The sequence below is a fragment of the Mastigoproctus giganteus genome, chromosome 3 (genome assembly GCF_048544385.1).
Source record: "Mastigoproctus giganteus isolate SK-2022 chromosome 3, ASM4854438v1, whole genome shotgun sequence".
NCBI lineage: Eukaryota > Metazoa > Arthropoda > Arachnida > Uropygi > Thelyphonidae > Mastigoproctus > Mastigoproctus giganteus.
The window spans coordinates 49949595-49962632 of NC_143577.1; the positions used below are offsets into that span (position 1 = coordinate 49949595).

At 38.3% G+C, this 13038-nt stretch overlaps 1 protein-coding gene across 1 annotated transcript in view; it reads right to left on the reverse strand.

The window, feature by feature from the left end:
• Positions 1–13038, reverse strand: part of Pbgs (Porphobilinogen synthase) — a 63111-nt gene that overhangs the window by 16977 nt on the left and 33096 nt on the right. Inside the window, exon 6 of the mRNA XM_090370522.1 lies at positions 6539–6626. Within this exon, the coding sequence (XP_090226648.1) occupies positions 6539–6626 (88 nt within the window). The remainder of the gene's footprint in view (positions 1–6538; positions 6627–13038) is intronic.

Below are 13038 nucleotides of genomic sequence, written 5' to 3' on the forward strand. Positions count from 1 at the left end.
AAAAAAACCCACTATTGTTGAAAGGTGTTGGGCCTTTCAGTTATGTGGATCGAGTAGATGAACAACATGACATCACTGAAATTGTGTATGATCTCAAAGACCCCATCTGCACACCTCTGGGTTAATATAAATATGACTGAAAAATTACCAGAAGGTAATTTATTTTTAACATTTTATACCACTGAAAAGCTTTATTAACAATATTTTAAAATATGCTTTTACGGGAAAAAAATCTCATAACATTTTTTTTTAAATTAAGGAAATGAGATAAAATTATGTTACAGTCAATAAGTAACTTCATTCAGTAATGGGACATTTAAAGGAAAAAACTATGAGATATTTTTCTTAAACACGTCTATGTACAATTAAGAAAAATTTAAATATACATACAGGATGGCCTGTCAGTAAGGAAACTATTTTGAATAACTGCTGATGTAAATATGTTTAACTTATTTGAAAACAGCTTATAATCTTTTTTTTTGTTGTTGTTTCAGAACAGCATTAGAAAGTACCATGAGCCTTACAATAAAAAAGAGGACTAAAATTGTAAAATGGCATGCAAAATATGAAAATATTGCAGAAGTTGCATACCAGTTCAAGAAGTATTTTGGACATAAACCACCCACAATAGAAACCATAAAACAAACTGTGAAGTAGTTCGATGGGGTAGTAATAGTGCACAATCTACCAAAATCTGGTGATCTCTGCATCTCAAACACATCTGCAAATTTGGAACATGTAAGAGAGGATGTCAAAAGAAGTCCAAAAAAATGTCAAAGAAAGTGAAGTTTGGTAATTAAAATACCTAAAATAAGCTTAAATAGAATCATGGAACTTATATATAAGATTTATCATCTCACATTGCTACAAAGTTTTAATGAGGGTGACCCAGATAGATGATTGAAATTTGTGGACTGATGAAGTCACATTTAAACTAAATGAAACTGTTAAATTACTATAACTGTGTTCATTACTCTCCTAACAACCCCCATTTGTTTTCAACAAGAATTTAAAAATTCCTCACTTGACAGTCTGGGCTATATAATTTGAAAAGAATTTATATAATTTAAAAAGAAGTCTCAGACCTTTTTTTCCTTTGAGGAAACCATGACAGGAGAAAGCTACCTAAGACAGTTAAAAGACAAAATCATTAATACTGTCCAAAATCAATTTTCAGCATTGCTTTTTTATGTAGGATGGAGCATCAGATCACTACACAAAGACTGTCTGCAAATTTTTAGAAAAATTCCCACTTCCATGGATCAGATGGCAGGATTCCATTGAATGACCACTACACTCCCCAGATTTAACACCCTGTGATTACTTTCTGTACAGATTCTTAAAGGACAGAGTATTTAGCAATAAGCACGTCTTTGCTGGAGCTTCAGTAGTCAATAGTTAGAGAATTTGAGAACATTTCTCAAGAATTGTGCTTACTGTGTCACTCTATGCCTAAAAGATTACAATTTTGTAAAAACCAAAATAGTGGCCATATTGAACAGATGTATTACATTTTTTTCCCCAATTTATGTATACTCTTTATTGTGCTAGCATAAATTAAAATATATATGTATATTTGAAATACAGGAACTCCGACTTACGTAATACTCGACTTATGGAAATTCGACTTTATGTAAGTTTTTGCAAGTCGGTACAAACTTAAAAACATCTTGGAAACGTATTGCATCCTGTAGGAATAAATGGAGGTATTGTGAAAATATCGTAATGTGAACCCAATAACAGAGTTTTTTTTTTTTTGTATTTCATTCCAAGTCCTTGGAAGTTGAAAATTTCGCTATATTACTAAGCTATTTATCTCTATAAAAGGTCATATTTATAATGTAAATTGCACTCCCTTTCATCATTATCACATGTTCCCATTATAAGAATCAATTTTGAACGCCTTTGTGATATTTTTCTAAAGCTTTGTGATATTTTTCTAAATATCTTTGTGATATTTTTGCACTTTCCAGTTTATTGAGCTTTTCTGTTAGTGCATCTAATTATAAATGGGTAGTAAACTCGATGTTACTACATTTGCAATAATACCGATAACTACAACTGCATGGATTTTTATGCTATTATGGTGAAATGTGTTCCCTGTCACTGAAATCTTCAGTCACATAAAAAACAAATTTTCAGAAACTTCTCTTCATTCCTATTTATGTATTACAATGATGAAGGGAAAGCAACCAATGAAAAGTGCAAGTGGTGGTAGTGCCAGGAAACAAAACAAAATTGATTTAGAAATGAAGATGGAAATGATTAAGAAGTACGAAGCAGGACAAAATTTGCCATCAAGGGAATTAAGTTTTGCTGCTTCAACAGTGAATACTATTTTAAAGGACAGTGCGCGTATAAAAAACATATCAAAGGATCAACGCACTTAAGATTGACAGTGATCACAAAACAGCATTCAGGTGCTATATTGAAGATAGAAAAGCTTAATAATATGGATGGAAAATCAGATTCAGAAGAGAGTGCCCTTGAGTCTAATGACCATTCAAGCAAAAGCAACAATTATTAGGGATAAGTATGGCGAACCCAAACCCAAGTTCGTGGCAAGCAATGGGTGGTTTAATAGGTTCAAGCATCGTGCTGGTTTCCACAACGTTAAAGTATACGGTGAAGTCGCCAGTGCCGATTCTGCAGCTGCAGAGAAATTTTATGACGTGTTGGAAAAAATTATTGATGAAGGCAGCTATTCAATGCAGCAAATTTTTAATGTTGATGAGACTGCTCTGTATTGGAAAAAAATGCCAGACCGAACATACATTGCCAAAGAGAAAGAGACAATGCCAAGTTTCAAGGCATCAAAAGATAGGGTCATGCTCTTGATTGGGGCTAATGCAGCGGGAGATTACAGATTAAAACCACTACTTGTGTACCATTCTGGAAATCCTTGTGCATTTAAGAGCATCAATAAAGCCACCCTACCTGTGCATTTCTGATCGAACCAGAGAGCATGGATAACAATATCTCTCTTTGAGGATTGGTTTAAATGCTGCTTCATTCCCAAGGTTGAAAAATATTGTAAAGACAATGATGTTCCTTTCAAGATTTTGCTTCTGTTAGATAATGCTCCCGGACATCCTACGCATCTAGATGATTTCAATTCGAACGAGAGAGTCATATTTATACCACCAAACACGACTTCACCCATCCAACCTATGGATCAAGGCGTTATTTCGAATTTAAAAGCATACTATTTATGCATAACATTTGCTCAGGCACTGTCTGCAGTAGACGAGAAAAATTTTACATTAAGAGACTTTTGGAAATCTTACAATATTTACCAAGACATCTTAAACATTAATAAGGCCTGGGCAGAAATTACTAAAAGTTGTTTAAATTGAGCATGGAAGAAAATATGCCCACGGCATGTAAAAGGCTTCAAAGGATTTGAAAAAGATGAATCATATGAAGAGGTTACATATAAGATTGTAAAGGCTGCAGAGCTACTTCAGTTGGAGGTTGATGCCAAAGATGTGGAGGAGTTAATAGAGGAAGAAGAGAAGGAATTATCTAACAAAGAACTTCTTCTTCTTCTTCTTTGGTCCTTAGCTGGCAGCTGGGGGAGGCGGTTGGCCACGCAACCAGTATGCTGCTGTAGGTGCCGCAGGGTTTCGGACTTGCTCTGTGATGTTCTTCCATACCTTACGATCCATGGCTTCAGTCCTGGCCTGGTTAAGGTCGAGACGTCGGCTCTTCAAGTCATCTTCCACTTGCTTGGCCCACGTTTTCCTAGGCGCGGTCCGTTGGATGCTCCATTGGGTGGGTCGTTGTCTCCAAAGGAGTGTGGATGGTATTCTGTTCGTGCCCATTCTACATATGTGGCCAAACCATCTGAGCCTTTGCTTCTGGATTTGGTCGGCAATGGTTGGTTGCTGTTGGCATCTGGCGCGGATGGTATCATTAGTGATGCGGTCGCGAAGAGAGATGCCCAAGATCTGCCGCAGGCATCGCATTTGGAATACCTCAAGTTTGTTCAAATCTAACTCGAGACAAATCCATGTTTCCGATCCATAAAGAAGAATGGGCAGGATCAAAGTCCGGAAGAGTCGGATTTTAGTCTTTGTGGAAACGTTGGTCCTCTTCCACAGACACCATTTGAGCGAGGCGAACGCAGTGGCCGCCTCTCCAATTCTGCTGTGGATTTCCATGGTGGATGCAACTTTCTTCTCCTGGACCAGCGACCCAAGGTATTTAAAGTCCTGCACTTGCTCGATCTGGACACCTTCGAGATAGATGGTGGCTTGCGACCCATCTGTTGTCAGGGCCTTTGTCTTACCAGCATTGATCTTCAAACCGTATGGCCGGGCAATGCGGGCAATGTCGTAGAGGATGTCCGTGGCTTCAGCGTCGTTACCGGCAAGGATAGCACTATCATCAGCAAACATCAGGTCAGTCACATAGTGATCCTTGTCATATTGTATGCCCTGTCTGTTTCTGAATGCTTGCCTCATAATGGCGTCGACCACGATGTTGAAAAGCAACGGGGAGGCTACATCCCCTTGGCGGACTCCAGTTTGGATGGTAAATTCCTCAGATAAATCATTCTGGATGTGCACCTGGCTGGTTAAACCGTTGTATGCAGTTTGGAGGAGTGTGATGACTTTTCGAGGTACATGTTCAACCTCTAGTAGTTTCCATAAGGCAGGCCGGTGGACACAGTCGAAAGCAGACTTAAAGTCAATGAAAACAATGACGGTTCGCTGTCCACACCGGATCCTCTCCTCCATCAGCTGACGAATGGCAAAGATTTGATCACAGCATCCTCGCCCGGGTCTAAATCCTGCCTGTTCTTCTCGACTGGTTTGCTCGCGATGTTTTTGCAGTCTTGACTGGATGATCTTCATAAAGACCTTTCCGATGATGGAAAGGAGGCTGATGCCACGGTAGTTCTTGCAGTCCCGGTTATCACCTTTCTTGTGGATCGGTACGATAATGGCTTTCCTCCATGTTAATTTGTTCAGTGCACCAGATGGTTTTGAGGAGTGAGTGTAGTCGGCGAAGCAGTTAACAAAGAACTTATTTACTTCCAGGCAGCAATAGTGAAAGAAGAAAATGTTGATAAGCTCAAGATGAACCAAATGAGGAGCCGAGACACTTCATTAACGGAGAGATGGCAATGGCGAGGTTTGAGAAAATGGAATGATAGCGAACAATTCTGAAAAGTTAACAGAGGGGTGAATGATATGTTTGCTTGCTACAAATAAATCTATGATGAAAAGAAAAAAGCCACCATCCATTAATATGTTTTTTCATAAGGTTGAGCAGCCGAACCCTTCTAAATCTCCACAGCCCTCAAACTCCGCAGCGGTGTACTTATCAGCAGAAGACGTCGATTCTGACAATGATGCTTGAGAGGTAAAACTTCCTGACATTATGCCTGTCTCCTCTCTTTTTTTGTAATTTTATAATTTTGAAATTTTTTAAAATTGCACGCTTTTGTAATTTTTCCTGCATATGAGATAAAAAATTGAATAAATACAGTAAATAATTCTATTTACATGTTCGTCAAACATTTGTTTTTTGATGCAATCAATTCAGCAAGCACAGTTGCGAGTGCTGCACAAGCATGGGGGAAATTCTGACTTATGTAGCGCTCTGTGGAACGTTAGTGCAATCCTTATGTAAGTCGGGGAGTTCCTGTAGTGTTTGTTATTTATAGTCAAACATGTTTCCTTACTTATGTACCACCCTATAAATAGTGAAAGGCTGATTAAAATGATAATTTAATAACCTTATCTCAATCTGATAAACAACTAATATGAAAGCTTAAAAATTAATAAGACTTGACAATTTCAAATAGTACTATAAGATACAAAATTTACTTACACAACACTACATAAATATATAGGTGTAATATCTATATCTCGTATAGATATTACACCTCGTATTGTGCTCATCCTTCACAATGAGTTACCAGTTACCATGTATTACACTACCTCGAATAAGTAACCTAAGTTCACTAACCAAGAAGACTATTATTCTTAGTGGGCACCACCACCCAGATGGTGCCGTTTCAAGGCTTGTTGGCCTTTCATCGGTGGGTGGGCAGGCACCCTGGTATTGCTAACACGACAACCCAGTTGTGAAGATAATCGCAAAATATGAGGGATGCCAAAGGTGTACATGATAATGTTTAAGTAAAACTGCCGTCTGGGTGGTGGTGCCCACTGAGAATAAATAACAAGTCTTCTCAGTTAGTGAAGCGTTACTTATTCCAGGTAGTGCAATACCTGGTAACTTGTTGTGAAGGATGAGCACAATATGAGATACAGTTGAAATCATGCCCTTTGCACTCTAGTTTTTTCTTTTAAGGGTTGTCTATGGTGTTTTTACACTTATATTATATAGATAATTATAACTCTTAAAAGTATTATGCCCAGTTGCATTTTAGTTTTACTTACACAACACTGTAGGCTATAGATTTTTTTAAAATATTTAAAATTGTAAGATAGAGGATTCAAAAAATAGTTTGAGTTTCCTCATTTTCTCTCTCTACATACTTGAAAACAGTTAAAATCCTTACCACAGCACGTAATGCTAAACCTGCACTTCCAGGTGGTAACTGATAGCAACAGCGGTTTCCAAAAGAAGGAGCAGACTTTGCGGCATCCCTTTATTTGAAACATTATAAATAAGGTTTATATTACTACATAATTAATTTAAAATAAAAACATCTTGGAACAAGTACAAATAAATAAAAAATAAAAGAAATACTACTAAGATTTAGTTATCATTGAGTATAATGTTACAGACAGGGTCAAGATTACAATTTAGCTAATGAATATTCTCAGATTTTATAATAATTTGTCTGGGGTGCATTCCTTTTGAAAATACTTGAAATAAATTACGAAGGATAACCTACTCCCTCCATAAGAAGTAACAGCCTCAACTGAAGAAACCTTTAAGAACTCCAGTTTCTAATGGGATCTGAGCCCAGAGCTCCCCAAATGAGTCACAAGTGGTACACTCTTCCTGTCATGGAGAAAGGATGCAGAGAATGAAAAGTTAGTCATGATTTGAAGTTGAATTGTAAAAGAATGCCAACTGATTGATTGAGAAATTTTAGAAAGAGGAAATCATTGATCCTGTTGAGATAAAAATAAATTTTTGATTTATACTCAAGGGTGATAATATAGGACTAGAGGAGCTTAAAACTATAGCAATTACTATTAAAAACTGCAAACATTTAATGACACTGTATTGAATTAAATATGCAATATATAGATTTTGATTCAATTATGACTCAGCTATAGATAGTCTGCAGGTGAACAGTGTCTGTGGTACTTTAGCAGCAAAAGAGCAGAAAAGGCATACAGTAGAAACTATAAATCTTGGTGATCAAGGAACAGAATGAATGAATCAATGGGAGGAAGTCACTGTACTTGTTCTCTTCTGAACAGAATGCAGAACTGTGGATTTATACAGGTTAAGAATTGTTCAGAATTAAAATAATGGCAGAAGTAAAACAAAAAAAATTCTAGGTTTCTGGATATCACAATAACAATAGATGTAATATGTTTATGTCAAAAAAAAAAAAAAAAAATTAAAAGTTAAGGTTATGCATAGTAAATAAATATGATCTTGTCTGGAGATCAGGATATTAACAAAGGTAAGCATCAATATTCTTTTTATAGGTGTTAAAGTAGAATCGAATTTTATTAGCATTAAAGTTAATTATTCAATATTAACAAGTCAGCGGGTAACTCTGGTCTTAAACCAGGTGAAATCAAGTATAGGTAGGAGTGTCAAACAAAATTAGTAAGGTAAAACAAGGTTATGCATGTTTTACCTTACTAATTTTTTTACTTAATGTAGTAAGGTATTAGAAAACATAGCTGCCATTCACACAATCACGTTTTCTACTTGAACTTTTCAAAACCAAGTTTATGTTTAAATTTTATCAGTTTTATTTTTAAATGGGTATGTCTGCCAGGGGCAAAGGTTGATGACATTGTAGAGCAGATATCACTTTTAAGGGCACAAAAGGTGATATTGTTGTACATGTTGGTACTAATGATATTAAGAGCAGGAGACTGGTGGAATTACTTAACAAGTACAGGTCAATGTTGATAAAAAGCCGTGGGTTAGGGTTGAATTTAAAAGTGTCTGCAATTCTATCCAGACATGATAGGAGGGAGTATATGATGAGAGCCTTGTCGATCAATTTGGTGCTGGAGAGATTGTGCAAGGCTCAAGGGGTAGAATTTTTCTCAGCCTGGTCTGTGCTTGTTAACAGGAGAGACTGTTTTCTACCGCAGCATGTTCGGAGGGCAACTACATGGAGTAATACTCTTGATCTGATTATCAGTAGTGATTCTTCATGCATTAAGAATCTGCAGATAAAGGAACCACTAGGTGGCAGTGATCACAGTGTGCTGAAGTGGGATTTCCTCAAAGAGGCAACTACCGTCAGGGGTAAAGGGAAAGGTTTTTGCTTTCGTAAAGGTGACTGCGGTGAGCTGAGACAGTATTTAAATTCTATACGGTGGGACCAACTGATGATGTTACCAACAGCAAATTCAAAATGGGAAGCATTCAAAGAATTAATCTTGGAAGCTACTAGGCTTTTCATACCAACTAAGAAATATTGTTCAAGGTTTAGGCCTAAATGGATGTCAGATGAACTAATTAGCCATGTGGGAGAGATGAAAAATGCATAGGTACATATGCATTTTTCAAAGGAGGTTAGGCAGGCAAAGGAAGATTACGATAAATCTTTGGCAAAGGATGCAAAGAAAAACAGCAAAGAGTTCTTTAATTATGTAAACTCTAGGAGGAAAGGGATGAATCAGACTGGACCACTTAACATAGATGGGTTGACTATTGATGATCATGCTCAGGAAGCTGATAAACTGAATGAGTATTTTGTATCTACATTCACACATGAGGAATTATTCAATGAGGGGAATGCCAGAAGTTTATCAAACTCTAACAGGAAGCTAAGTGATTTTGTAATAACTGAGAGCAAAGTGCAGGAAAAATTGTTGAAGTTAAACATAAGGAAGGCACCGGGGTGGATGGATTCTATCCAGTTATATTAAAGGAGGCAGCAAAGGAAGTAAGCAAACCCTTAGTCACAATTATGAGAGCTTCCTTGGACTCAGGGTAGGTACCCATGGACTGAAGATGTGCAAATGTGACCCTAATCCAAAAAGGAAGATCAAAGGAAGAAAGAGGTAATTACAGACCTGTTAGTTTAACTTCTGTTCCAGGGAAATTAATGGAGGCACTAGTTAAAGAAGCATTGCAGGATCATATAGACAAGACTTCAATTACAGCTCAGACACAGCATGGGTTTGTTAAGGGGAAGTCTTGTCTGACCAATTTCATTGGATACTATGATGTGGTCACAAAGGAACTGGATGCAGAGAATAATTTTTATATCATATATTTGGATCTTGGAAAGGCTTTTGATACTGTTGCACATGGAAGAGTGGCGCCTCCGTAGCCAGGTGGGCAGGAGGAGCAGTGTGTTGCGCATGCTTCTTGATTAGACCAGGGTTCGAGCCTGTGATCACCAAATACGGAGGATGTGGAAAGGTCAGGGAATGACCACCGCATATCCCCGGAGCAATATGGCCTTAGTTGCTAATGCTCCTAAAAACCAAATAACAATGACACATGGAAGACTGTTGCACAAATTGGAGCAGTGTGGTATTGTAGGCAAATTGCTGCTATGGATAAAGGGATGGTTGAGTGGGAGAAGACAGAGAGTGGTAATCAATGGACACTACTCTTCGTGGACTAATGGTATTAGTGGAGTACCCTAGGGTTCAGTGTTGGGTCCATTGTTGTTTTCTGTATTTATTAATGATATTGATGATGGTATATCAGGCTTAATGTCCAAGTTTGCAGATGATACGAATGTCAGCAGGGTTGTTAATGACAATAATGACAGAATGCTGCTGCAACAGGATCTAGAAAAGTTGAGCAGGTCGGCTGAGAGGTGGCAACTGAAGTTTAACATATGGGAAGCAGTAACACCAGAGTAACATATCAACTGTGTGGTACTACAGTGACAGTGGTAGAAAGTGAAAAGGATCTGGAGGTAATTGTGCAGGCAGATATGAGCAGTGTAGACAGTCTGCAAGAGTAGCTCAAGGCATCTTGTCAATGATATACAGGAATTTTTCTAGCAGGAATAAGGAGGTGATTATCCCCTTGTATAAGGCAATGGTCAGGCCACACCTTGAGTACTATATGCAGGTCTGGAGGCCTCATTTTAAGAAGGATGTAGAGTTGTTGGAACGACTACAGTGAAGGGCAACAAGATTAGTGAATGGAACAAAGGGTTACTCTTATGAAGAGAGGCTTAAGTTTTGCAAATTAGTGTTTGGAGACTAGGCACCTGTGAGGTGATCTGATTGAGTGTGTAAAGCCTTGAATGGTTTGAGCATGCTCAATGCTGATGGGGTTCTTCCTCTTGTTCAGAATAATCACCCGAGAGGACATATATTCAAATTGGGGAAAGACAGTTGTAGGTTAGATGTGCGGAAGTTTGCCTTTAGCCAGCAGGTGGTTGATTGCTGGAACAAACTTCCATCTGTCATTGTAGAAGTTGACAGCTTAAACAGATTCAAGGCAGAACTAGACAAACATTTGGAGCGAGTGGATGGGTGAAATGAGAAGTGTGTGTGTGTTATTTTTTTTTTTGGCTGATACTATATAAGTTTGCTTGTTTGTTTGTTTGTTTGGTTGGGGATTTTTTTGGCGCATGGGCATCTATGGCCATAGTGCGCCATACATAGGTTAGTATTTCTGCTATTTCGTTATAGATCGAGGGTCAGGAGACTGATTTTTGACTAGCTAAAGGAGGTGGTATACATTGATCGCTTTGAGAAAAGTAAAAATCTTTGAGACATTTGTTTTATTGCCCAAAAGTGAAACAAGTGTTAGTGGGTCTTCAGTTGTGGCTGGAGTGAAGATATTCTGGCGTTCTATTGCAAATTTTGCGCATTCCACAAGGATATGTTTCACTGAAAGTACTGTTTTACAGTGATCACACTGGGGGTGATTCTCCCCTCTTAAAAGATAACCATGAGTAATATTAGTGTGACCTATTCGGAGACGAGCTAGTATTACCTCCTGTTGTCGAATTGCACTGAGGCTTGAAGGCCATTGCTCAAGATTTGGCTTGATACTTCGAAGCTTATTTTCAAGTTGATTTTGCCATGTTGATTGCCACTGGTACATGCATTTTTCCTGTATTATTTGTCTATAATCGTGATGTGGAACTCTCCACTGTACATCAGGTGGTAAGTCGGCCGTTTTTGCGGCACTGTCCGCTAATTCATTTTCTGGAATTCCCATATGTCCTGGGACCCAACAGAAGTGTATGGTTTTTCCAAGTTAAGATAAGGTATATAAAGAGTTTGTTATTTCTTTAACGACAGGGTGGGTGATGTTCATGGTGTTTTCCAGGGCTTGAAGTGCACTTAGAGAATCAGAGAATATTATGCTGCTTTCAATATTGGAGGACTCGATATGCTTCAGTGCAACCTGAATTGCCATTAGTTCAGCAGAAAAGATACTGAACTCATGTGGCAGTTTGTAGGCTAATGTTATGTTCGGGAAAACTGCGGCGATTCCAACGTGGGTGTCATTCTTTGACCCATCTGTATGAACTACAATGAAGTTTGGAAACTGCTCCACCACTGCATGGTACAATTGCAAAAAATTTTCTTTATTTAGTGCAGATTTATCCCATTTATGAAGGTATTTATCACATAAAGGTGGAGTAATTCTCCACGGTGGAAGGAGTAGTGGAGGGGTACTTGTGATATTATCAAAACTCAGATTAAGTTCTTCTAGAAGATGTCTTATTCTTATACCTAACGGTCTGTTAGCAGTAAGGCGGTTATGGTATAACCTGCTGTGTTGGGGAGTGAAAAGTAATTCCCAATTTGGGTGTTCAGGCATAGATCGAATTTTATATGCATAGCGTAATATAAGTTGTTGCCTTCTGATAGAGAGAGGGGGTTCGTGAGCTTCGGCATATAGACTATGTGTTGGTGACGTACGATATGCTCCTAGAGCAATGCGTATTGCACTATGATGGAGAGGATCAAGCCAGCGAAGGACACTAGGCCTTGCTGAGCTATATACTGGGGCCCCGTAATCAAGTTTTGATCTTATTAAATATCTGTATAGCCGTAATAAGGTAAGGCGATCAGCTCCCCACTTTGTTGCTGAGAGAACCCGGATGATATTTAATTTTTGTTGGCAGGATGTTCTTAGTCTTTTAATATGTTCCAGGAAGGTAAGTTTATGATCTAAGGTGATTCCTAAGAATCGTATGCTGGGTTGAACTGCTATTGGTTTTCCGTTCAGTTGTAGTTCCGGGTGTAGGTGCAATTTACGTTGTCGGCAAAAATGGATACACAATGTTTTTTGAGAACAAAGCTGAAAACCATTGGTTTGTGCCCATGTACTGATCTTATTTATTGCCCCTTGTAATTGTCTCTCGATCGTATTCATGTTTTTCGCATGGCAAGAAATACTAAGGTCATCTACGAACAGTGCCTTATCAATAGTGTTCGGAAGTTGTTCAGCAATGGTGTTTATCACAATTATAAAGAGTGTAGCGCTGAGTACAGAGCCCTGGGGAACTCCTTCTTCCTGAAAAAATAGTTTGGACAGCGAAGTTTTAAATCGAACCTGGAAAGTTCTCTTGTCTAGGAAGTTGCGTATGAAAATCGGGAGATGGCCCCGAAGTCCATGGCGATGTAGCTCACGGAGTATTCCATACTTCCACGTGGAATCATAGGCCTTGCTGATGTCAAAGCAAACCATTACATGGTGTTCCGATCTAAGGAATGCATTCCGAATGGAATTCTCTAGTTTTACTAGTATATCTAGTGTTGATCTGTTCTGTCGAATGCCGAATTGTGCAGAATTTAAGAGATTGAAATTTTCCAGGTACCATATCAGTCGACGGTTCACCATCTTTTCCAGAATTTTGCAAAGGCAACTGGTCAAAGCAATGGGTCTATAGCTAGTAGGGTTTGTCGGGTCTTTTCCAGG